The sequence below is a fragment of the Diplodia corticola genome (assembly GCF_001883845.1).
Source record: "Diplodia corticola strain CBS 112549 chromosome Unknown scaffold25, whole genome shotgun sequence".
NCBI lineage: Eukaryota > Fungi > Ascomycota > Dothideomycetes > Botryosphaeriales > Botryosphaeriaceae > Diplodia > Diplodia corticola.
The window spans coordinates 195,903-217,303 of record NW_017971504.1 but is presented as its reverse complement, the minus strand read 5'-3'; the positions used below and the strand labels follow the sequence as shown (position 1 = coordinate 217,303).

At 55.5% G+C, this 21,401-nt stretch overlaps 8 protein-coding genes across 8 annotated transcripts; 6 read left to right on the top strand and 2 right to left on the bottom strand.

Moving 5' to 3' along the window:
• Positions 1-913: 913 nt before the first annotated feature.
• On the top strand, positions 914-3,037 carry BKCO1_2500074 (phytanoyl-dioxygenase family protein; the record flags this gene model as incomplete). The annotated part of the gene is made up of 5 exons (XM_020273326.1): positions 914-1,116; positions 1,168-1,408; positions 1,459-1,581; positions 1,634-2,147; positions 2,199-3,037. The coding sequence occupies 5 exons, from the start codon at positions 914-916 to the stop codon at positions 3,035-3,037; spliced, it is 1,920 nt and encodes a 639-aa protein (XP_020130299.1).
• A 1,559-nt stretch (positions 3,038-4,596) lies between these two features.
• Positions 4,597-5,145, top strand: BKCO1_2500073 (cupin domain protein; the record flags this gene model as incomplete). The annotated part of the gene is made up of 1 exon (XM_020273325.1): positions 4,597-5,145. The coding sequence occupies one exon, from the start codon at positions 4,597-4,599 to the stop codon at positions 5,143-5,145; it is 549 nt and encodes a 182-aa protein (XP_020130300.1).
• A 1,847-nt stretch (positions 5,146-6,992) lies between these two features.
• Positions 6,993-7,452, top strand: BKCO1_2500072 (uncharacterized protein; the record flags this gene model as incomplete). The annotated part of the gene is made up of 2 exons (XM_020273324.1): positions 6,993-7,065; positions 7,130-7,452. 2 exons carry the CDS (start codon positions 6,993-6,995, stop codon positions 7,450-7,452), a joined length of 396 nt encoding a protein of 131 aa, XP_020130301.1.
• A 741-nt stretch (positions 7,453-8,193) lies between these two features.
• Positions 8,194-9,244, bottom strand: BKCO1_2500071 (carbohydrate esterase family 8 protein; the record flags this gene model as incomplete). The annotated part of the gene is made up of 2 exons (XM_020273323.1): positions 8,194-8,654; positions 8,725-9,244. The coding sequence occupies 2 exons, from the start codon at positions 9,242-9,244 to the stop codon at positions 8,194-8,196; spliced, it is 981 nt and encodes a 326-aa protein (XP_020130302.1).
• Positions 9,245-11,480: 2,236 nt separating this feature from the next.
• BKCO1_2500070 (uncharacterized protein) lies at positions 11,481-11,893 on the top strand (the record flags this gene model as incomplete). Its single annotated transcript, XM_020273322.1, has 2 exons — positions 11,481-11,565; positions 11,613-11,893. 2 exons carry the CDS (start codon positions 11,481-11,483, stop codon positions 11,891-11,893), a joined length of 366 nt encoding a protein of 121 aa, XP_020130303.1.
• Positions 11,894-12,876: 983 nt separating this feature from the next.
• Positions 12,877-15,583, top strand: BKCO1_2500069 (nad dependent epimerase dehydratase family protein; the record flags this gene model as incomplete). The annotated part of the gene is made up of 5 exons (XM_020273320.1): positions 12,877-13,025; positions 13,088-13,165; positions 13,224-13,974; positions 14,192-14,620; positions 14,681-15,583. 5 exons carry the CDS (start codon positions 12,877-12,879, stop codon positions 15,581-15,583), a joined length of 2,310 nt encoding a protein of 769 aa, XP_020130384.1.
• A 1,530-nt stretch (positions 15,584-17,113) lies between these two features.
• Positions 17,114-18,192, bottom strand: BKCO1_2500068 (aquaporin rerated other eukaryote; the record flags this gene model as incomplete). The annotated part of the gene is made up of 3 exons (XM_020273319.1): positions 17,114-17,427; positions 17,475-17,775; positions 17,827-18,192. 3 exons carry the CDS (start codon positions 18,190-18,192, stop codon positions 17,114-17,116), a joined length of 981 nt encoding a protein of 326 aa, XP_020130383.1.
• Positions 18,193-19,300: 1,108 nt separating this feature from the next.
• BKCO1_2500067 (inosine triphosphate pyrophosphatase) lies at positions 19,301-20,197 on the top strand (the record flags this gene model as incomplete). Its single annotated transcript, XM_020273318.1, has 5 exons — positions 19,301-19,483; positions 19,564-19,637; positions 19,734-19,915; positions 20,007-20,068; positions 20,126-20,197. The coding sequence occupies 5 exons, from the start codon at positions 19,301-19,303 to the stop codon at positions 20,195-20,197; spliced, it is 573 nt and encodes a 190-aa protein (XP_020130378.1).
• Between the last annotated feature and the right edge of the window lie 1,204 nt (positions 20,198-21,401).

Below are 21,401 nucleotides of genomic sequence, written 5' to 3'. Positions count from 1 at the left end.
TGCTACCTAATATATACCCAGCAGTGAAGATTGAGCCCTGATATGACATCATTTGTACAAAGTACTTCAACAATTTCAGCCTCATCGTGTTTTGAAACGGTATCGTCTTGGTTCGATGGAGAAGAGTTTTCCGTGTTCATTGCTTGCACCTTCGAAGCGTACGTTGCAGGGGAAGTATCAGGACGCTGGGTAGGATAAGAGCTGGTCTTCTTTTGATATAGTACTAGTAGAGGATATACAAACCCGAGCTTCCTTTAACAATGTGCGACATGTGTAAGACTTCTTTGGTCGCATTTTGCTTACGGTTCGACTCTTTCCTACATACTCGGAAGCTGCGGGGCCGCAGTGCGGGGCAAGGCTCCAGGCTCCAGGCGCCAAGGCAAACCCCCATGATGGGCTATGGTTTACCTCCACCAATAAAGGGTCGACAACGCATGTCCCTCGCTGCAAGCACGCTGTTTGAAAATTGAGCCTCGCTCATTCATACTGCTTCTGGCATGGATTCGCTCCTGCGCTCTTTTTCCCGGAGCAAAATCCTAAATAGTAAAAGAGGGCGGAAAAGTTGCCATTTTCTCTTCTTGATCTCCTACACCCAGATCAGCTTGTAATCTTTGGCTGGCGGGTATTTGTCCTTAAGCTGACAGTAAACAGCAAGGTAAAGGTGCACTCGTCGCGCAATTTCGAATAATCGGCGTTCCTCACCGCGCGCTTTTGTCGGATATCAAGATCATCTGTGGCTCTAGATGCGCGCGGCAAGTGATCCAAGCTGCGGCTGTGTAACCCACAGCAGGCTGAAGATGATCTGAAGCTCAGCCCCATCTGACAGGGTCTCAGCAACTCCCCCTTCGCCTGGGAGACGGCCACCTCTGCCTTTCGCCCAGCTTCGTTTTCCACCACCAAGCATCGTTGTCGGATGGAGCGCCAACATCCGCGACCACTCGTGATTGACGAGGACGTCAATTTGAAACTCGTACGCCGCTTTACACAGACTCTTGACGGGACGACCCCACTGGAGACGGGTACAAAACAGGCCCAGCTCGAGGCTGATGCCATGATCCAAGCCGCGACCCGAGATCGCCTGCAAAAACTGTACGATGATGGCGATAGTACTCAAGAGTTGGTCCCACCCTCTGCAAGCGGTCATGGACGATGCGCTAATCCGTAAAGTCCTTTCGACCACGTCGAGTTCGAGCGCAAGATTCTGGAGAAGCATTGCATTGAATACGTGGAAGCAATGCGAGAAAAACGCAAAAGTCGACGGCATCAGACCTTTCGACGCCTTGACAACTCCGAATCTCGCGAAGAAAAGTTAGAACAACTCCTCCAGCAAGTGGGGTCTTCTGGGGTGGAAGGACTACAAGATCTGGTCCAGACCATGGAGGCGGATTGGGAGCGGTCTCATTCCAAAGTACTCTCCGCACCGCCTCTGTGGATTATCGTTACTGAAAACTTCTTCAGGCCTTCAAGTCTCTTCAGAGGTTCTGCAAAGCGGTCGACTCGCATGCACCCGTCTTCAAGATCTTCCCTAGCGACACTCTGTACACTTCAACGCTGTGTGGAGCGTTGACAGTGCTGGTACAGGTATTGGTGCCTTTTCCACACCCGATTCCATCAACTAACAAAGCTTCTCTAGGCATCCGTAAACCACAGTCATATTGCTGACCTTTTCCTTACGTCGGTGGTTTCACTTTCCGAAAAGGTTTCCGGCTGCTCCAGCCTGCTCTACATGATCAGGACACAAGACATGCGGGCGAGACTAGCAAACGTCTACTCCAAGTACTTTGAATTTCTCTGCTCTACAATCCAATGGTTCTTGAAGGGAAAGTTCTCGCGGTCATTGGACTCTTTCAATGATAATTTCTCCCAACAGGTTGAGAGCGCCAGGGCAGAGATAGACGACGCGATCCTCGAAATTATAGAGGCGAGCAGACGGGGTCACATGGCCATGGATGCGACGACCTTTCTGACGACTAAAGATATTGAAAAAGCGCTGAGTCGCGTGGAAGGATGTACGAGTAGGATCGAGTCGAAGCTGGACGGAATAGATGCCATGCGGCAGACCAACTACAATGACCAACTTCCGCCGGGTGCCATGGGGCACCCAATGGTGCTACTCCTTCTATATCAGACAGCAGACTTCTCAAAGAGTAAGCAAGTCACTAAGAAACATTAAGAGAGTTGTTGACACGATAGAGCAGATCATGGACCTGCATTGCCTGGCCTATCTGCTATCGCAGGTCCTAAGGCCATCGGCCCCATGATGTCAAAGACCAAAAAAAGATCGGATGTCGAACCTCACTGCGAGAAGCTCAAGGACTTCGTAGACCGGACTGGTATCACAGATGGCATCGAGCTTAGCAAGAGCACCGGGCCTCTGGTGGCCGAGTCGTTCGTGATACACAGGTTGGCGAATTGGATGGCGGCTACACCCGGCACCTCCGAACTCCTGTGGATCATCACGCCAATGGAGTTTCAGGACATGAGCAGCGCGACGCTCGCGGCGCTGGGGACGATTCAGACTGCAGCACAGGCCAACGCGTCCTTTATTGCCGCTATCTGCAAAAGACCACACAGATCAGATGTTTCCGGACATAGTTCACCGCAAGAGGCGGGCTGCATCGCACTGCTTTATAGCCTCATATGCCAGCTCATCAGGTTCAACCCAACTGATGATACCGTGGAGCTCGACATCAACGCTTTCGAGCGGCTCGCTCGGCAGGACAATGCATGGGAGTTGGGCCTCGAAGTGCTTGAAACTCTCCTCACGCATACGCCAGTCGTGGGCTTTTGCATCATCGACAGCATAAACGTACTTGAGACAGACGAGCTTGGAGAGAAGATGTGTGAGGGGCTGGTCAGGAAAGTACTCGCATATGTTCGCACTGCTGATTCTCCGATGCGGGTTCTCTTCACCACACCTGGACAGTCACGGGTCCTGCATAGATATGTACAGGTGGGAGAGAGGGTTGTCACCGACCAGACTTTCGTGCAGACACAGAGGCGAGGCCAACATTTCAGAACCCGGATGCTCGAGTAAGCGGTCCATGTACGCTCCGCTCCGTTGAGTTTGACCGCATCTCGTCTTGATGCAGTGGCCCTCAAGTATTCAAATTCTTTTTTTTCATGTTTTCAGGGAATTTGTTAGGAGACTTCTCGGTCAGAATTTGGGGTCCTGCCTTGGCGGCAACTGTATATGGCGAAATAAGGATCATACTGGTATGGGAGCGGGGGCCACTGGGACAGGGAACTTGTTGGAGCGCTTGGCATTTGGGGAGCATAAGCCTCTTTAGATGAGGGCGAGGGGAATGGTGTTGTGGTTAGGTTTTGTCGGCGCGCGTCTAGATTGAATATCAGGAGGAGCGCCTATTGTGCGGGGGTGGCGTGGGCCCGTGGTTATGCGAGTGATCATACGAATGTACATTGGATGTACTTGGATAAGACGATTTACCGATGATGCTGGAGGCGTTGGGAAGGTAGACCGGCTGGGAGGTAGGGGGGAGTAGTGGTTGTGTTTTATCTCTTTGTAACAGAAAGACATGTATGATGGTAAGCGTGGCACGAGTTGGACTCTAGGCTGATATTTCCTTTTATCTTGATCTCCTTAGTTGCCGCCATGGACCGAACCGTTTACCTGTACTTTTTGTAACAAGTTTCTTTCTTTGGAAAACGGGAACGTTGACCCAAAACATACGTTCGTAGTAGATTTCCACATCTGGACACATTTGTGCATAAATTCACTTTCGTATTTTTGCCAGGAGATATACTTCCACCACCCACGTTGTTTGAGAGCCGTGTGCTGGGGTTAGAGTTTAGCCTAAAGTAACCCCAGCCGTGAACGAAGTTGGTAAAGGAGTAAGGGCGCCGCAAGCATCGATAGACGATCTTTCAGGATGAAGAGAGGCAAGCGGAACCGAGCAACGTTCCGCATAGTCCGTACGCCACGATCTTCACTCTTTCTCCGGAATGGTCACAGAGACACTATGCGGAGCGTCGGATGTGGGGAGGACGTGCACCATCCTGAGACGCAACGGGCTCGATACTCCTGAATGATCTGCGCCCCCCAGTGATGGAGCAAAGCTTCAACCCGGCATAGGTATTGGATGCTACCGGGCTGCCGGGAGGATTTCCTAATCTCCAAACCGAAATCAGCAGATCCAAGTGCGATTTGGTGTCAAGTGCTCAGGGGAAGCGTAGGATTAAGCATCATGAGGCGAGCTTGCGCGTTACGCCAGAGAAAGCGGTTCCCAATGTCCCGGACCAGGCACGGTGCGGAGCGTGATCAACCAATTCCCAAATCGGGCCGTGTTCGAGCCCCTTACGCACATCTTTAGCCTCTTTTCCCCAAGCCTCCGCTGTTCATACCACGCAACCAAGCATACTGATTTCAAATAGCCCCGGGTAACAGCGGGCCGTCCGAGCGGTCGACTATATAAGTTAAGCATACACCTGTGGATTTTCTTAGCGTGAACATCATATTTGAACTCACCGTCTTACGCGAACCTTTACACGCCAATAACCATCACGTACGCATAGCCTCGACCGGCCGTACAACCAATCCCAGTAGCTAATCCGCACCACCAGGACGCACCCTTCACGATGAGCGACAAAGCCCTACCATCCCCGCCGCCCAAGGACCTCCCCTCAACCCCGGACTCTCCCCTCCCGCCCGTCCGCAGAGTAGTGACGGGCCACGCGCCCGACGCCACCGCTGTCGTCAAAAGCGATGACACCATACCCAGCATCCCGTTGCAGATCGGTCCCTCGGTCACGCCCCTTTGGGCCACGGAAGAACTCCCCGCGGACGTCTCTTCTCCACAGGACAAGGCGCAGCTCGAGACCGGGCTCACCAACGACGGGGCCATCATGAGGATTCTGGATGTTCCGCCCGGCGCGAAGTTTCCTTTGCACAGGACGGTTTCGCTGGATTACGTGTATGTGGTGAGAGGGGAGGTGGTTCTGACGCTGGATGATGGATCGAGGACGACGGTCAGGGCGAATGATGTGGTGGTGCAACAGGCGACAATGCACGGGTGGGAAAACGAGACGAATTCGTGGGCGAGGATGTTGTTGGTCATGATGAGGTCGCAGGAGCCGGTTGTGGGGGGGAAGAGGTTGGAGGAGGATGTGGGGTTCAAGATTGAGTAGATGGGTGCGCGGTTGGGAAATGCCGTCTCGGTGGATTACGAAGAGATTGGCCTACTTGCATCTATTTTGTATGGGTTGTGGAATCGTCTTTCTGAGTGCATTCGAACATTTCGAATGCTCGTATTTATATCCGGATATCTACATCGACGACCCCAAAGGACAGATTCTTTGAATCTATATATATGCTTGCTTCGATTACCTACAGAAAATCGCTATAGACCATTTTCTTTTGATACGTACTGTGCCATCGGGCATAGATCATACCCGGTATCTTACTCATATGACACGAAACGCTGTTGGCGGGTTTTGCTGGTGTCTCTTCACACACCCGGTCAGTGCTGGACTAAGTGAGTGGTTTGGGCAAGGAGAAATCCGCGTGGTCATGCTTCGCAGCGCGCATCAGCGTCCCGGCCGAGTGCGGAAGAAGGATGTTGGCGATTAGCGGAGGAAGGAGGAAGAAGGCTGGATGAGGGGCGTGTAGTGCACGGGTTAGGAGGGTCGGACGGAGTAAGGTAGTCGTGGCGAAGTGAAAGGATTCAGGGAAGAGGAGTGCGTGCGTGTGTTGGTCAGGGAGGAGAGTTGGTCGCAAGGCGCTGGCGCTGTTTGGAAGCTGGGGTGTTTGCTTCAGAGGCTTGATAGAGGCAGGTTACGACAGATGCTGGAGTCGTTGGTGTTGGAGGAGTATGATATGGGAGTCGATTGGCTGGCTCTTTGGTTTGCTTTCTGTCCTTTAACGTCACGTCTGCGGGACTTCCTTAAGGGAATGTATGACTACTGCAATGGGTACAGTGGATTCAGCCCTAACGCTCCTTTCGGTGGGGGTTGTCACGCCTGGCGGCCTAATTAGTACCTGGTATGCCCTGAAAGGATGCGCACGCGCAGCACTCCTGTGTGTGACGTGGAAGGCCTGTATAAGTGATTTGTTGCTCTTTGGGTGTTGGATATAGGGATGTATGAGCGTAATTGGCACGACCACTGTTGCGTCCGTCAGCGATCATCTTCAAGCTGACTTAAATCTGGTATGGCGTGGCACAAGCAGGACTGCGACAGGTACGTACGCACCGAATTAAACGAAAGAAGAGAACAAACAGATCTGACATCCTTCCTCATCGGTCCAACCGCTCCCAAAAAGGCTAGATCTGTGGGCTAGACCGGAAAACACCGTAGATGACATCGATCTGGGGAGCCATAGGACCCATGCGATGTTAGTTTCATGATGGGCAGCTAAGCCTTTTGTGGTGTGCTTATGTCGACCCCCGCGCCGACATCCACCAATGAACCGGGCCGCTGGACTCTCCGCGCCTCCACCCTGTAAGCTGATCACACGTCGGCCATGGCCCACGACTTACGAAATGTCAGCTTGGGCCCTCTGCGCTGGCGTTTCAGGAAAACAAAATTCCCTCTTCTGTCCACTCTAGCGCGCGGTCAAAGGAGAATGCACCATGAGCGCGGCTGTTGGAACCAGGAATAGAAACTGGCACTACATCCAATCCGACACCAGGATCGTGTCTGAATAGGATTCTATACAGCCAGGTACAAGTCTCCGAGGTAGCCAAAAGCGGTATATGGGCAGGAACTTAGCAGTTTGAGAGTGAAGCCACCAACAACACCACCAAATCAGTGAGCCAGGGCAGTAATTGACACAGCCTCTGCGGTCAATTTTCAGACCGAAGCGCCGTCGAGATCAATATATAAAGAGACAAAGTACCTGCCCAAGATTGCCTTCATCACAACCACTCGCATCCACATTTGCACTCAAACTTCAACCACAACAAATATTCAACACAAGCTTCCCATCACCAGCCAACCCAACCTCTCCCACTATCAACCACCCAAGCCCCTCCATCATGAAGTTCACCACCACCGCCCTCACGGCCGCCATCCTCGGCCTCGCCACCGCCGCCCCCGCCAACCCCCTCGGTAAACACCCCAACCATCCGCCCGCCACACCCACGAAGCCATCCCGCTAACCCACCCGGCACAGAAAAACGCGTCGACTGCGTCGCCAACGCGGCCATCATCCGCAAATGGAGCGAGGACGCGCTGCAGCGGTACCGCGTCGCCTTTTCCATCACGCGGCCGGACGTCAACAGCGACGCGCTGGGGCAGTCGTGCGGCAACTTCGGCGGCGACGCCATCACGCGCTGCAGCGCCATCGACAACAACATCTCGTGCTACTACAGCTCCGCCGACTCGAGCTGGGTCATCGACAACAACCAGGTTGCGGGTGTGGGCGACAGTGTGGAGGATTGCGTCATTAGCGCCTTCAGGGACAAGTTGGCGGATCAGTGGGGATGCCACGTTTGAGGGGAAGGACGGGTGTGAGGAAGGGCGGTCGTTTTTGGGGGCGGGTCGTGTGGTGAGTTGTGGTGAGTTGTGGTGATGGGTATGTTATAGATTGCTTTACTTAGATGGGGATTCGCTCGTTTGTCATTGGAAGTTTTACGCTCGTTGATTAAATCGCTTTCAGTACTTTAGGTTTTTGGATAATGGTGAAGTGATCAGCTGACCACCACTCAGACTCACAGTAAAGCTCTTGTGATGGACCTGTAAGTAACTTGATGTGCTGTAACCCCATCTGGACATTTTGGTTTTATTTCGATGAGAGGCCACTAACTCCTTTTCGCTAAGCATTTCAGCAGCTAATATGCCTTCAGGACAAACCGCTTCATGAGCATGAAGGTCTCAACCACAACGCCCATTCATTCGACAGGCATCCAGTCGCCCGAGAGCCACATGCCTGCTACCACATGCAAGCAATTTAATCTCCACATCCCGGGATGAGTGGAGGAGTTTTGGGATTCCGTGCGTTGCGCGCTGGTCTCACGGCCGAAGAAGCGGGCGGCGGCGTGACTGCGAGAGCTTAGGTAGTTGGGAATTTTCAGGAGTATTTCGTGTACGTTTCCGGATTAGGTTGGGTGTTGAGAAATATAGGACGAGAACGAATGATGCGCAGTTATTGCATAACAGCTACGTATGCATCTACAAATCATGGAAGGAGCGCTGAACGAGCACACCTCCCTCTCAGCGCCCACCTGCCGCTCCCATCTAAAACTTCGCATCAACCCACTCCTTGTAGTCGGCCCCCAGCACCTCCTCAATCTCGACCTTCTTCGCCAACTCCTGCGCAAAGCTCGCCCTCGTAGCATCATCCCACTTGCCCGGACCCGTGTTTCCAAACTCAGCAAACGTGACGTTCTCCGTGTTGTTCTGCGAGGTGGACCAAATGGCCCAGCCCTCGGGATTGACGACATCGCTCAAGTACACTCCCTGGAACACGGCCCGCGCAAAGCTGCGCCACGGCCGCCCCAGATAGTACGCGCCGGCAGTGACGTTGGCGCCCGGCGCAGCCTCGACGCTGCCGCCGTCGATGACGTACCAGCCTTCGTCCGCCGTGGTCCGGCCGCTCGCCGTGATCCAGCCGGTGCCCGACACGGGGGTGGGCACGCGCAGAGAGCAGTTGCTGAACCACGCGCTGGAGCGCATGCCGAAGATGAAGTCGGTGGCGCCTGAGGGGGGGAGTGTGGTGTTAGTGGCGGACTTGATGTGTTTGGAGAGGGGGAGAAAGGAAAGACATACCCTCGATGTAGGTGTTGGCAAAGTAGTGCTTGCCGATGTGGGTCAGCAGCGTGTCTTGGTAGCCGGTCAGCTTGCTGGCGTAGTAGCCCTGGTGCGTCGCCATGGCCGAGACGGCAACGGCCTGGCTGCCCTCGCCATACGTGTTCTCGATGTTGAGGTTGTAGACGTTGAAGTTGGGCGAGTGGGCGCGCAGCGTGGCGGTGAGGTCGTTGGTGAGGTTGAAGGCCTGGCTGAGGCCGGAGGTCAGGGTCACGGTGTTGGCTTGGTACGAGGTGTCGTTGGCCGAGTAGCCGAAGATGTTGATGGTGCCGACGTGCTTGGACACGTAGACCTGCTCCTCGTAGGTGCCGGGCCAGACAAAGATGTTTTGCGTCTCGGTCGTGTTGGACAGGGCGTCGACGGCCTCTTGGATCGTCTTGAACTTGCCGTCAGACCCGCCGACGGTGATGGCGCCGCTGGGGGGTGACGTCAAAGCGAGAGCGGAGCCGAAAAGGCACGGGATAATGAAAGAGTGACGCATGGTTGTGGTAAACGAGTGTAGATGGTTGCTTCTTTCAAACAGTGGTAGCTGAGACTTAAATATGGACCCAATTCAGGCAACTCATGCAGGGGCCTGGGTCCTGATGGCTTCTCGAACGCTGCTCACATCACGCAAGCGGCTGACATGACTATCTGAAGGAACGAAACGCCGAGCTTCTCCTGTTTCTCGCCTAACGATGATCTGAATTCAGCCTCAGTTGCTGTGATTCGGGCAATACGATTGGTAGAGCAGCCGGAACCATCGGAACATGAGTCTTCCAAAGATTGCGGCAAGAATGTTGGCGTGTCGCTTGAAACAACAACATAGCTTAAGGTTTTCTAGTCTTGCGTCTTGTATGGATCACAGTTGCCTGTGCTCGTAAATACTAAGCGATGCTCACTTTGATTCGTTCGGCTGGACTAGGTTCGTATGCACGGATGCATCTTGAGCCGCAATGACTCGATGAGCACAAGCTCCAATGTGAAGTATAAGTCATGCCGCGAAGAACTTATTCAGTCAAAGGTGCCACGCGAAGCTGAGGCTCGTGAGACGTCTGTGCATGTTGCCGATAGATATCTCCACGACCTACCCCAAATTCCCTGCAGGCCCTACAAACTTCTTTTGACCACGCTGACACTTTCGTATTCTCAAAGCTACTTTTCCCCGAGCCGCTTGAAGGCCAGGTCTACATTATGGAGGAATTGAGATGCATCCAAGCCCTTCCTGCTTCCTCGAGTTGCTTGTATATACGAGCGGGCGGAACGGCCCGTTATGCCTATAACTATATCGGCCAGTGGTGTGAACGGACGAGGACGTGAACAATTCACAATATTGTTTTGCCGCAAAAAGAAGCTTATAAATTGACGCCTACGGTAAGACTGCAACAAGAATAGAAGCCCAGTGCCAATTCCTTGGTGCCAGCATAGGCCATCGCTTGACCTGTCCGATACGTGGAGCTGCCGTGAGCAGCTGAATCTTGGATTGCAAAGTGTCAGCCGATGGAAGTCTTCTCAGCCACAATGATCCCGAAAACGTTCTACAGCCTAGACTCCTTAGATGAGAGTCAGCTCACTCTCATGTTAACCTTACCAGCTTCAATGCACACTTCGGAATTTACAGCCTGCTGCTTTTCGCACAGATGTCCCCCCATATTTCACAGAGCGCTTTCACTTGAGTCTATCGATCTAGACATGAGTCCTTGACTGGAGCAACATGCTCTCTCCTTCTGCTCTTACAACGTATCGATGCCTCCGTAGCGTCATTGAGACGGCTTGGTTACACCAGCTAGTAGTGTTACTGCGGAGGATGCCGCAGCCAGTGGTGGAAGCCGTTATCAACTGTGCCCATGATATTCGACGATTGTCCACCCATTGAGTGATTATCGGAGGTGCTTCCGGGGCACGGTTTTAATTTGGCATGGGGACAACGAAGGGGCGCACTTGGCTACGAATCGTTACTGACCGGTGAAACACGGGCTCTATGAGCAAAAGGGGAAAGCTATTTTCTTCGCTTTCGGAAGAACTTCTAGTTTCTGGGCTGGCTAGAGTTCGGCGTCGCGGATTCGCTGCTACGCGGTTGACGTGCAGTGAGGAGAGTGTCAGGGACGATGACGTCAGAATCCATTCCGCGCAACCCACCATGGCGGCATGTAAGTATTTGCCAGTTGATCTGAGCCAGCGTTTGAAGTTGCCGTATGAGCAATAGCTGCGCTTGTCCTTGGCTATCAACTTTTAATTTATTGAAGCTCTCACACATTCACTACACAGAAGTGCAAGTTAAAATCAGCCAACAGCTCTATTCTTAGCACCATTCTTGCCGTCCCGGGTTGGGAAAACCTCACTACAGGGAGACGAAGGCTGTGGTGAAAATAGCGAGTGGCTATAACGATGCGGGTAGGCGGAGCGGGACGGGACGCTTCCGCACACGTGCCACATTATGCAAAGATGGCGTCATCCTCACTTATCAGAGGGAGTGCGCATAAGGCTGTCGGTTGCCATTATTAAACCGTGCATAGGTGGACGGCCACGTTACTGTCAGCATTTACGGATTACTTGGTGCGGAAAGCCTACGGCTGGGCTCTGGAAAACGACTAACGCAAAACTATGCACTGGAATTTCCTACAAATCTCCTCATGACTGAAGCGCCACTACGGATTTTACGAATGAAGTGGGGTAGTGAGCGTTGGTCGAGTTGATAAATTCGCGACCGCCGCCGCCCCGCATCTCACCTCCGCATTATGAGCTCCGCGCCGCCGCACTCTCCGCCTCGTCTTTCCCGCATCGCCTCACGCGCCGGATACGCTTACGATGCTCATCGCCACCGTCCGCCACTATGCTCGCCTAGTTCGAGAGGCTCCCTTCTTCGCCAGCCTCGCCGCCTCCGCCTTTCCACGGCGACAACAGCTTGGCCAAGCGGCCCCGCGTCCACGACAACAACGGCCATGACCCCACGCCGCGAACGCCCCGCAAGCGCCGCAACACCCTGTCGACGACCGACCTGCAGGAAATGGGCACATTAAAGGCGCAACGCAAACAGGCTCTGATTCCGTACTTTTTTACTGACACCGAAGCCGCCGGCCGTTTCGCCGATGAGGCAGACCAGGCGATGTTGACTACGGTCAACAACATTGAGATGTTTCAGGAAGAGTAGGATGGCCAAGATAAGCTTGATGCTGCCGCGGCCGAAGAGAAAGAAAAGTCAGAGGCCATAAAAAACCTCGGTTCGATCGATCTTTTTTCCCGACAGTATGAGGATAGCGGGTACTCGCATCCCAAGCAAGGACCTCCTTTTATTGTCTGACACGACAATTGAGCAACTCTTCACATCTCTAGGTGGGATTATCCCTGTCTTGTCGCCGGAGAAGGGACGGACAATTTGCCAGCCATGACGCGAGGGTCTTGCTGTCATTCTTCTGCTGAACTCCGAAGGAAAAGAGTGGCGGCTTAATTTTCCAAGAAGGTGGGGATACAAGATGCCTATTTTCAAGACAGTGAGTCTCGATTACATAACCGGATCATGTGATCTGAGTCAACATCTTCCGGGTCTATGCGGGCCACGAGCAGCCGAGCTGCACCCATCCCATATCAGAGCCACCAGACCGGACTGACCTTATACCTACGTTGGCTACTTACCATAGTATGTCGTCTACCCGAATCGGGCTGGTGCAAGCGCTCAAGGTTGACTCTGGTGCTCAGCTGCAAACTGGCGTAGATCGGTGATGGGCAAACGTTTGCGTGGTTGATTCGAGAGATAGAAGGCGTGGATGGAGCGGGCTGCAGACCGTGTTCTTGTCTGATTTACCAATTCCTGGCTCCTTTCCGTTCCCCACATTTGATGCAGATCGGCTGGATCGAGTAGTTCAAGAGCCCTAAAATTGAATCCCGCCGGAACGGTACGGACAGGGATCCCTCCCGCCAGCCCACATTTCAGACCATACAACAACATCTCTATCTGGTATCAGAGGGCTTAAGTGTATCCGGGCTTCCTTGCTCTCGGGTACTTAAACTCAGCCACGTCACAGCTCGCTGGCACCACGGGAAAACTCATTACACCTCCAGAGACCTCTGCAAGGCGCGAAAATCATTTTCTCACTCTGAGGTTTTATTCCTTCACACCACCGCTGCAAGTACGCAATGGCACCGATCCCTCTATCTCCCGCTCTCAGCAGCGAGGACGTGAACACCTTCCCGTCCGCAGACAACCTTGCAGGAAAGAACGCACTGGTCACTGGCGGAGCTTCAGGAATTGGCCTCGCCATCGGGACAACGTTTGCAGAGAAGGGGTATGCCAGAAACCACAACTACCAAGGCGAACAGTGACGTTTTAACAATCTTTCCAACGCAGAGCCCATGTCACATTGGTCGACATCAGCGAAGAAGCCGGCAACAAACATGCCGCAGACCTTCAATCCCGTGGGCTAAAGTACGACCGCCCTTCGCCTCTGCCCATCCCCGATCTAACCCCCAAACCCAACCCACAGGGTGCAATTCGCCCCCGCCGACATCCGCTCGTGGCGCGCCCAAGTCTCCGCCTTCAAAGCCGCCATCCAATTCCATCCCGCCCAGCGCCTCGACATCGTCGTCGCCGCCGCCGGCAACTTCTCCACCACCTTCATCGGCCGCGACGAACAGCCCCTCACTTCCCTCGCCGACGACCCCCCCGAACCTCCCACCATCGCCTGGGACACCAACGCCATCGGCACCGGCTTCACCGCAAAACTCTCCCAACTCTACTTCGAGCTCCCGCCGCCCCCCACCACGGAAGGAGAGGAGGAGAAGGAGCAGCAGGAGGAGGAGAAGTCCAACAACGACCCCAAATCCCTCATCCTCGTCGCCTCCCTCGCCGCCTACGTCGACATCCCCCTCATGGCCGCCTACACCAGCTCCAAATACGCCGTGCGCGGCCTCTTCCGCAGCATCCGGCCGCTCCTCGCCGCGCGCGGCATCCGCGTCAACCTGCTCGCGCCGTGGGCGATCCCCACGCCCATGACGGCCGAATGGATGCCGCTGTCGCGGGCGGTCGGCGCGCCCGAGGGCCGCATGGAGCAGGCGGTGGGGGCGGCGCTGAGGTGTGCGAGCGACGCCGGCGTGGTCGGACGCGCGTTGGCGGTGGGGCCGCATCGCGTGCTGGATTTGGGGGATGATGTGGAGGGGTGGGATGCGGGGAGGGCGATGGGGGTCGAGATGTTGGGGGGTGATATTAAGGGCTGGGAGGTGCAGGTTGAGGGGATGGTTAGGCTTATGGGGTTTGCGTCTTGAGATGGGTGGTGGGGGGGTCGATTCTGGAGGGAGGTATGATGAGCGTGCGGGTGAGAATGTCCATAATGGAGGCAGTGACGATTGGTTTTCTGGGTCTGACTGGTGGGATTGGCCACGGCGAGGTTTGCATCTTCACTACCGTGCTTGACAACAGGTTATAATTCTGCGTAAACCACAAACGGCGGGATAGGAAGGGAAAATGCTCGATGCTTGGGACGAGGATCATCAGCAGGCAGAGGCGGTAAAATCCCGGTGGTGGCGGGGAAGAAGACTGGGACAGGCAATCGATATCCGGCGACCCACCATACCACCGCCAACATATGATTACCAATCAGCTGTCAGCTTCCTCTTCATGTCGAATGCGTACCCCGCATCAGCCAGTCGCAAACTGCGGCACGCTTCCCTCACAACAATAATGTCTGGCAAGAAAGTCTTCATCGTTGGGCCCGGCTTCATCGGCTGGAACGTGCTCGACCTGCTCGTCGCCGAAGGCTACCACGTCACCGGCCTTGTGCGCCGCGAGCAGCACGCCGCGGGAATCAAAAAGTCGGGCGCGGAGGCAGTCTTCGGCGACCTAGACGACAAGCCGCTCATCACCCAGCACACAGCAGAGTCCGACGTACGAGAGACACCAGCCGACCACCGCCCCATCCTCACCAACTAACAACTCCACTCCCAGATCGTCATCCACACGGCTACAGCCGACCACCTCGCCTCAGTCGAAGCCATCCTCGACGGGATCCGCCAACGCGCCGCCACCAACAACCACACCATCTACATCCACACGTCCGGCACCTCCCTCCTCGACGACAACGCCCTCGGCGCCTTCAAAAGCCCCACCATCTACACCGACGCCTCCCCCTCCACCATCGACGCCCTCCCCTCCACGCAGCCCCACCGCTTCGTCGACCTCGCCATCGCCCACGCCGCCCGCCACGACGCCCTCCTCAGCACCCCCAACGCCAAACTCGCCATCATGATCCCGCCCGAGATCTACGGCTGGAACGCGTCCCACCAGCGCCTCACGATCCAGCTCCCGACCATCGCGCGCTTCGCGCTCGCGCGCGGGTGGGCCGGCCACGTCGGCCGCGGCTTCAGCGTCGAGTCGCAGATCCACGTCAAAGACTTGGCGCGGGCGTACGTCGTGCTGCTGCACGCGCTCGAGCGGAGCCGCGACGACGCCGCCGGCGACGACGGCGCCTGGCTCCGGCGCAACCCGTACTTTTTCTGCGAGAACGGCCGCGAGTTCTCGTGGAAGGAGGTCGCGGACGGCGTGGCGGCGAGCCTGGTCAAGGCGGGGAGGCTGCCAGTGCCGCACGACGACGACGACGGCGCGGAGCTGGTCCGCGAGTTCGATCGCGAGGCCGGGGATTGGGATCAGTTGTTTGCGGCGGGGACGGGGCCGGCCATCGGGCTTAATTCGAGGAGTAGGGCTGTGAGGCTGAGAGAGATGGGATGGGCGCCGGTTGAGAAGGGTATTTGGGAGAGTTGGGAGGAGGACGAGCTGCCTGCGGTGCTGAGGGAGTGGGATGCGAGGCCTGAGGCGGACCGGACGAGTGCGTATATGGCGAGGGTGGTGTGAAGGGGTGTACTGTTTACTGGGAGTTATTTATCTATTTTGGTCAACGGCCCTTTGAAGTCTAGAAATATTCAAGATAGGGCTGTTTTCTATTTTCATTTATACATCTAAAATACAGGTGCTGTAAATCAACTGAGTAAATACTACTATTATCAATGAATTTTTGAGACACTTCGGTAGACAGGGATTCGCAAGGAAAAAGTATGGTACTCCCAATTAAGAAGATAGACGAATCTGTGAGGAAGTAGCAGGTCAAAAGGCTAAGCATATTCGTCTGCGGACGCGACAGTAAGTGAATTTCCTTTAAAGACAGCCATACCCCCCATTGAGACCGCATAGAACTTCATGAATTTGTTTATGCCCATTGTGCGTAGTAGATAGTAGCGCCTGCTCCATAGCATCCCTTATTTCTGGCTTGATAGTCTGAGTTAAGTAACGGACCATGTGCTCTTGCCCATTTTGGGCTGCCTGTATTAACGTCCGCACATACCGGTCGGCCTCGGGAAAAAGGGGCAGTCCGTGAGCTCGGAAAGCGGTCAAGGTCTCGGCACCCTCCCATCGAAAAGAAATCTTATCAGCTCTTGGTTATGCCTTTGGTTCCTCAGCATGGAGCCATGGGCACCAGCGGCAATAAGGACTCGTACAACACCGGTCACGCCTGACTCGCAAAACCCTGTAGATAGACACCGACGCTTCGTGAGAGCAGATTCATCCTCATCATTGAACGAATCGACTTCTACGCTGTTAGTCTTTCCACACCCAGCTATAATCATGGTGAGCTAGCAGCTCCAATAACTGTCGTAGAACACTTACGTATACCGTGTAACTACGGGTCCTCTAAGCTACTTGAATCCCTCAATCATAGCACGGAAGGCTGTAGAACTCGAAATGAATAGCTACTAGCTCGAATGAGTGGGCGAACGAATTGAATGACGTTTTCTTTCTTGCTAGGTGTATTATACTCACCTCAGGAACGAGACGCACACCGGCCCACAGAAGCGCAGCGTGGATGGGGTCAGCTTGGACAGCAGTATCCATGACTGGGCAAAAATACTTGATGTACACGGCTATCCTCTCGCAGACATCACGGATAATGATCTGGATGTCATGTGGGCCCTGGAACTTGACTAATAAAATCTGCGTTTTTACCCTCACTACGGCCTGTATGGCCGCCCGCGCCCAGGCTACGAGGAACTACTAAGAGGGATAATCACGATCACAGGTAACGAAAACTCTCATGGCCGCCATAGGGTACTCGCCGATACACTAAAGACCCAACGTTACGTGAGGATCCACCATTATACTACCGCCAATATGCTGTCGCTGCCATCTTGCTACGGGCCGCTGTTGTGTCCAAAGCGCCTACCTTAACAAACATCCCGAATCTATTTGCCCAACGAGTGCAGCGTATCTTCTGGAGAGTGATGGTTTGGATCAGCAGTCACGGTGTGGGAATGATTCGTCGCCGTCGGCACCAACGCGATATTGGTGCAGGGCTCATCTACAGGGTTGCCATGCGGTCAGCTCGGAATCTCAAGACCGGCGAACACAAGGGGAAAACTTGCCCGACTGGACCAAGGGCGCGCCAGGGCGGCGGACGTCCTCGCGGGTGCTTGGTGGGTCTCTGGCGGGCTGGAAAGCCTTGATCTCGTTCTCGTCGAAGTCTTGGCCCGGGTTCGCCGTTTCGTATTCGAGCGACTTGATGAGCCTGTACATGACGACTGCAAGTATGGAGCCTAATGCGGGGCCAACCCAATAGATCCAGTGGTAGCCGTCGAACTTTCCGAGGACGACGTCGGGACCGAACGAGCGGGCGGGATTGAGACTGCCTCCGGTGAAGTAGACGCCTGCGAAGCTGGTGAGCTTTACCTTTAACCGGCGTGGTGGCACTCACCTGGCAGCTCGGCAACAAAGAGAGCCAAGCCGATGCCGATGGGCGCGAGGAAGGTGCTCTTGTGCTTTTCTGCCGCCAGCATGAAGACTGTGAAGACCAACAGGGCGGTCAAGAACATCTCAATGAACAGGCCGCGCACGACCGACGTGTCGTCACTCAGTGTTGTCCGTACGTTCATCGTGCCTGGGAAGAGGGCGGACACGATGGCGGCGGCGGCGATGCCTCCGACGATCTGTACGAAGATCACAAGGCTGCCCCGGACCCAACCAAGAGCGCCAATGAGACACAAGCCCAGCGCTACCTGCGCATGCAGTTAGCCCGGGGAGCACAGAGAAGAACACGAGGGACCTACTGCCGGATTGAACAGACCACCAGAGATGCGGAAGAAGACCCAGACGTTGGCGGCAAGCGAGAAGCCGAAGCCCAAGGCGATGAAGAGCAAGTCGGACGTATCTAGCGTGTTGGCGACGGCGCTGGTGGCGGCAGTTGCATTGGCCACTTGTGCTGCAGAGAGAGCAAAGAAGAGGAACGAGAATGTTCCCACGAACTCCCCCAGCACAGCGACGAAATGGTTCTTCACCCTGGTCGGCATCCAGCGTGTTCCGGGGAGTCGGCGGACCGGATCGCTTGAGGCCTGGCTCTCCACATCACGGACGTCGGTCCGTTTCCGCCATCCGGGAATGACGATGTACTGTTCAGCGGGCTGGTTGATGTTCATGGTGAGTGAATAAGACGTGGTCCAGAGGGTGAGAGCTAATGAAGCGAATGAAAAGCGATATTGCACTTATAGGTGAACCTTCCCTTACGGGTATGGATATTGGAGCGGGGCCTAGGCGGTTTCGTCATCGTGTACGCTTAGTTCTTTTCGCCAAGAAAAACGAGCATCTGCTGTACAATGGATGATGGTGTAGTCTAGTGATACGGAAATTGGCAGGGATCTCCTAGTATACATATACAGGTGTAGTACAGCCCGCGGCCTTTGTATCTCCCAAGAGCCGATGTCTCGGGAAGCGGGTGATGATGCAGCCCGATAGCCGACCGATCGCTGATGTCCCACCACCATCCCGGTTGCGCAAACGAAGGCTGCACATGCATGCACGCCCTTCCGGACGACAATGATGTAATCTCAGGCCACGACGTGCTTGAGCGGCGTACCCAAGCGTCCGGGCTAACCTTTTCTTTTTCCTTTCGTGAGTGACACTGCAATGTTATGCTCGAGCTACATCTGAGACATCATGACGCAAAGTCGTGCAGTAGTCACAGTTTGGATAGACGGACTAGAGTAGTATCACAACGGTATTCTTGATTTTATCGTATTCTTGCCAAAAGCCTACCCCACTAACCACTGGGCCCAAACCAATGCGAATACAGGAAGCAACCGCAGCCGAAAGCTAACTTGCAATGTATCAGATCTTCTAGATGGACGGATAGAACCCAATTCCGCTTGTTTATCCTTATAGCCAGTCAAAGCATTTGTCTCAAAGACAGAGCCACTCGAAGCACACTCCAAAAGAGGCCGCTCGAGCAATTCGACTCCACATATGAACTGGACCGTCTTTATGCGGGGCACGATTCCCTTCGCGTACGCCATTGCTTTGACAGATTCGTCCTTACCCCGTCCACCTCCCAGCCATCTTTTTCGGCCCACCCACGGGAATAGCGGGGGCCGGCAGTGCCCTGAAACCCTTGCATGCAGGAGTCGTCGCACCCCATCTCTAGCCGACCCGACCCGTCGCCCTTTCCCACGCACCGTGTCACTCCTCCCTCCATCCACCCATCCACCATCCAGCCACACCCGCGCCCACCTCACACACACACACCCAGCCATGCCTTCCACCCGCCCCCGCGTCCTGAACTTCGTCACGGGCAACCGGCACAAGCTCCGCGAAGCCGCCGCCATCCTCAGCGGCCACGTCGAGCTGCGAAGCCGATCCGCAGCCGACGTGCCGGAGATCCAGGGCACGCCGCAGGAAATCGCAGCCGACAAGTGTCGCCGCGCCGCCATCGCTGTGCGTCACCCCCATGTCGATTCCCGCCCGCACCGCACCTGCTGACGTTTTTCCCTTCGGGCTCTCCCGCTGGATGACAGGTCAACGGCCCAGCTCTGGTGGAGGACACGGCCTTGGAGTTGCACGCCCTCAACGGCATGCCGGGGCCGTACATGTGCGTTGCTTCCCCATTGCGCCCCCGCCGCCCCCGCTTCCCCTGCTGGCTGGCTGCCCGCGCCTGAATGGCTGACGACTGATGAGCTGCAAAAAGCCGGCCGTTCTTCACGGCGATTGGCAACGACGGGCTGCGCAGCCTCTTGGCCGCGTACGACGACAAGGCCGCGACGTCGGTTTGCGTGCTCGCGTACTGCGACGGCCCGGGGGAGGAGCCCATCATCTTCGAGGGACGGTGCACCGGGGCGATTGTGGCGCCGAGGGGGAGTAACGGGTTCGGTGCGTTCGAGGCTGGGGGAAATGTGCGGTTGCTGGAGATGTGACTTGACTGACGTGTAGCTCGCCCCGCCGCGGCTTTTCTTTCTTGCAGCGTACGACCCGATTTTTGAGTATGAGGGGAAGACGTTTGCGGAGATGGATCCCGCGTTTAAGGTGGGTTTGGGATTTCCTGGATTGTGCGGGCGCGGTTAGTTGGCTCATCTGTTGCAGAATCGGGTGTCGGACCGGTATGAGGCGTTGAACAAACTGAGGCTGTGGTTGGACGGCGCGCCGGAGAGCTGATTGTGTTCGGGTTGGATGGCGAGGCGTTCTTCTCGTCTCTGCATGGACGTGGTTTTTGAGTGGTCGCCGTGGGAACTCTTCACAGTAGACTGCATCCTTCAAACGGTGCGGCTAGCCGGAATAGAATCCTGACTTATCCACTATCCGTCCACATGTACGCCCTGAGGAGCAGGACTTCCCAGCTGGCGGTAGCAATCCGCCTCAGGCCCACATCAGTAGGTTGTCTGGCTGTGGTTGGCATGTTGTACAGAAGCCTAGAGCGTGGTGTGCGCAGCTACAGTAGAGGGCGCGGGATGGAAGGCCAGAAAAGTGAGCAGCTGGCAAGTGAAGGAATCCATCTCGTAGTGGGCTAGTCGCACTCCACCACCAGCATCTCCGTCTTCTCCCCCGCGTTTGCCTTCCGTCTGTCGTTAACCCCACATCGACACCGAGGTCGGTGACTCGCCCGAGCAAGAACTCGAGCTGCCTGAACATGGGGCTGGTAATGCCGGTAGCACCTCGTGTGCCCGCTCAGCTGGGCGGTGCAGAATGTCCGTCCGCGCTCCGAGACTGAGCTCGCCCGTGCCAGATGGCCACCGAGCGTGGGACGCGAAAGGCCTGGGCAGAGGCGCGCGGAGAAGCCCTGGCCTGCCGTTCCAGGTAAGGTTCTTCAGGGGGTGTAACGAGCCGGCAGCCAGAAAGGTCATTTCCAGGGTGCCGTAGGCGGCGGCGGCGATGACGACGACGACGACGACGATGCGCTGGAGCTTGCTGCCGGCGGGGAGGCCGGACTGCGATGAGAGGCTGGTGAAGTTGCGGATGACGGGCGTGGCCGTGCAGAGAGCCCTCATTCGACGTCGTGAAGGATATGCTTAACGGCAGCTGGAAGGTGGCGGGGACGTGGACGTGGGGAAGCCTTTGAATTTTTCATGGTATTTTATGACTCCGTGGTGGGGCATACTGTCGTTACACTTACATCCGTGACTTCGGTTCTCTTTCTCCCACTGCCACTGCCATGGCTTGCGCTGTTTTCCCCGCCGACTCCCGCTTCACTCGGCCTTTGAGTCTGTCCCGACAAATCCGATCTCCCCCCAAACGACGACAATGCCGACGAAACCGCCGCCGGGATGACCCGCAACAACGGGCGAAAGGTCGCAATGGAGGCGGCGCACATGCACAGACACTCTTCGACGGCACTCCACAATCCGATTTGAACGACGGCCTT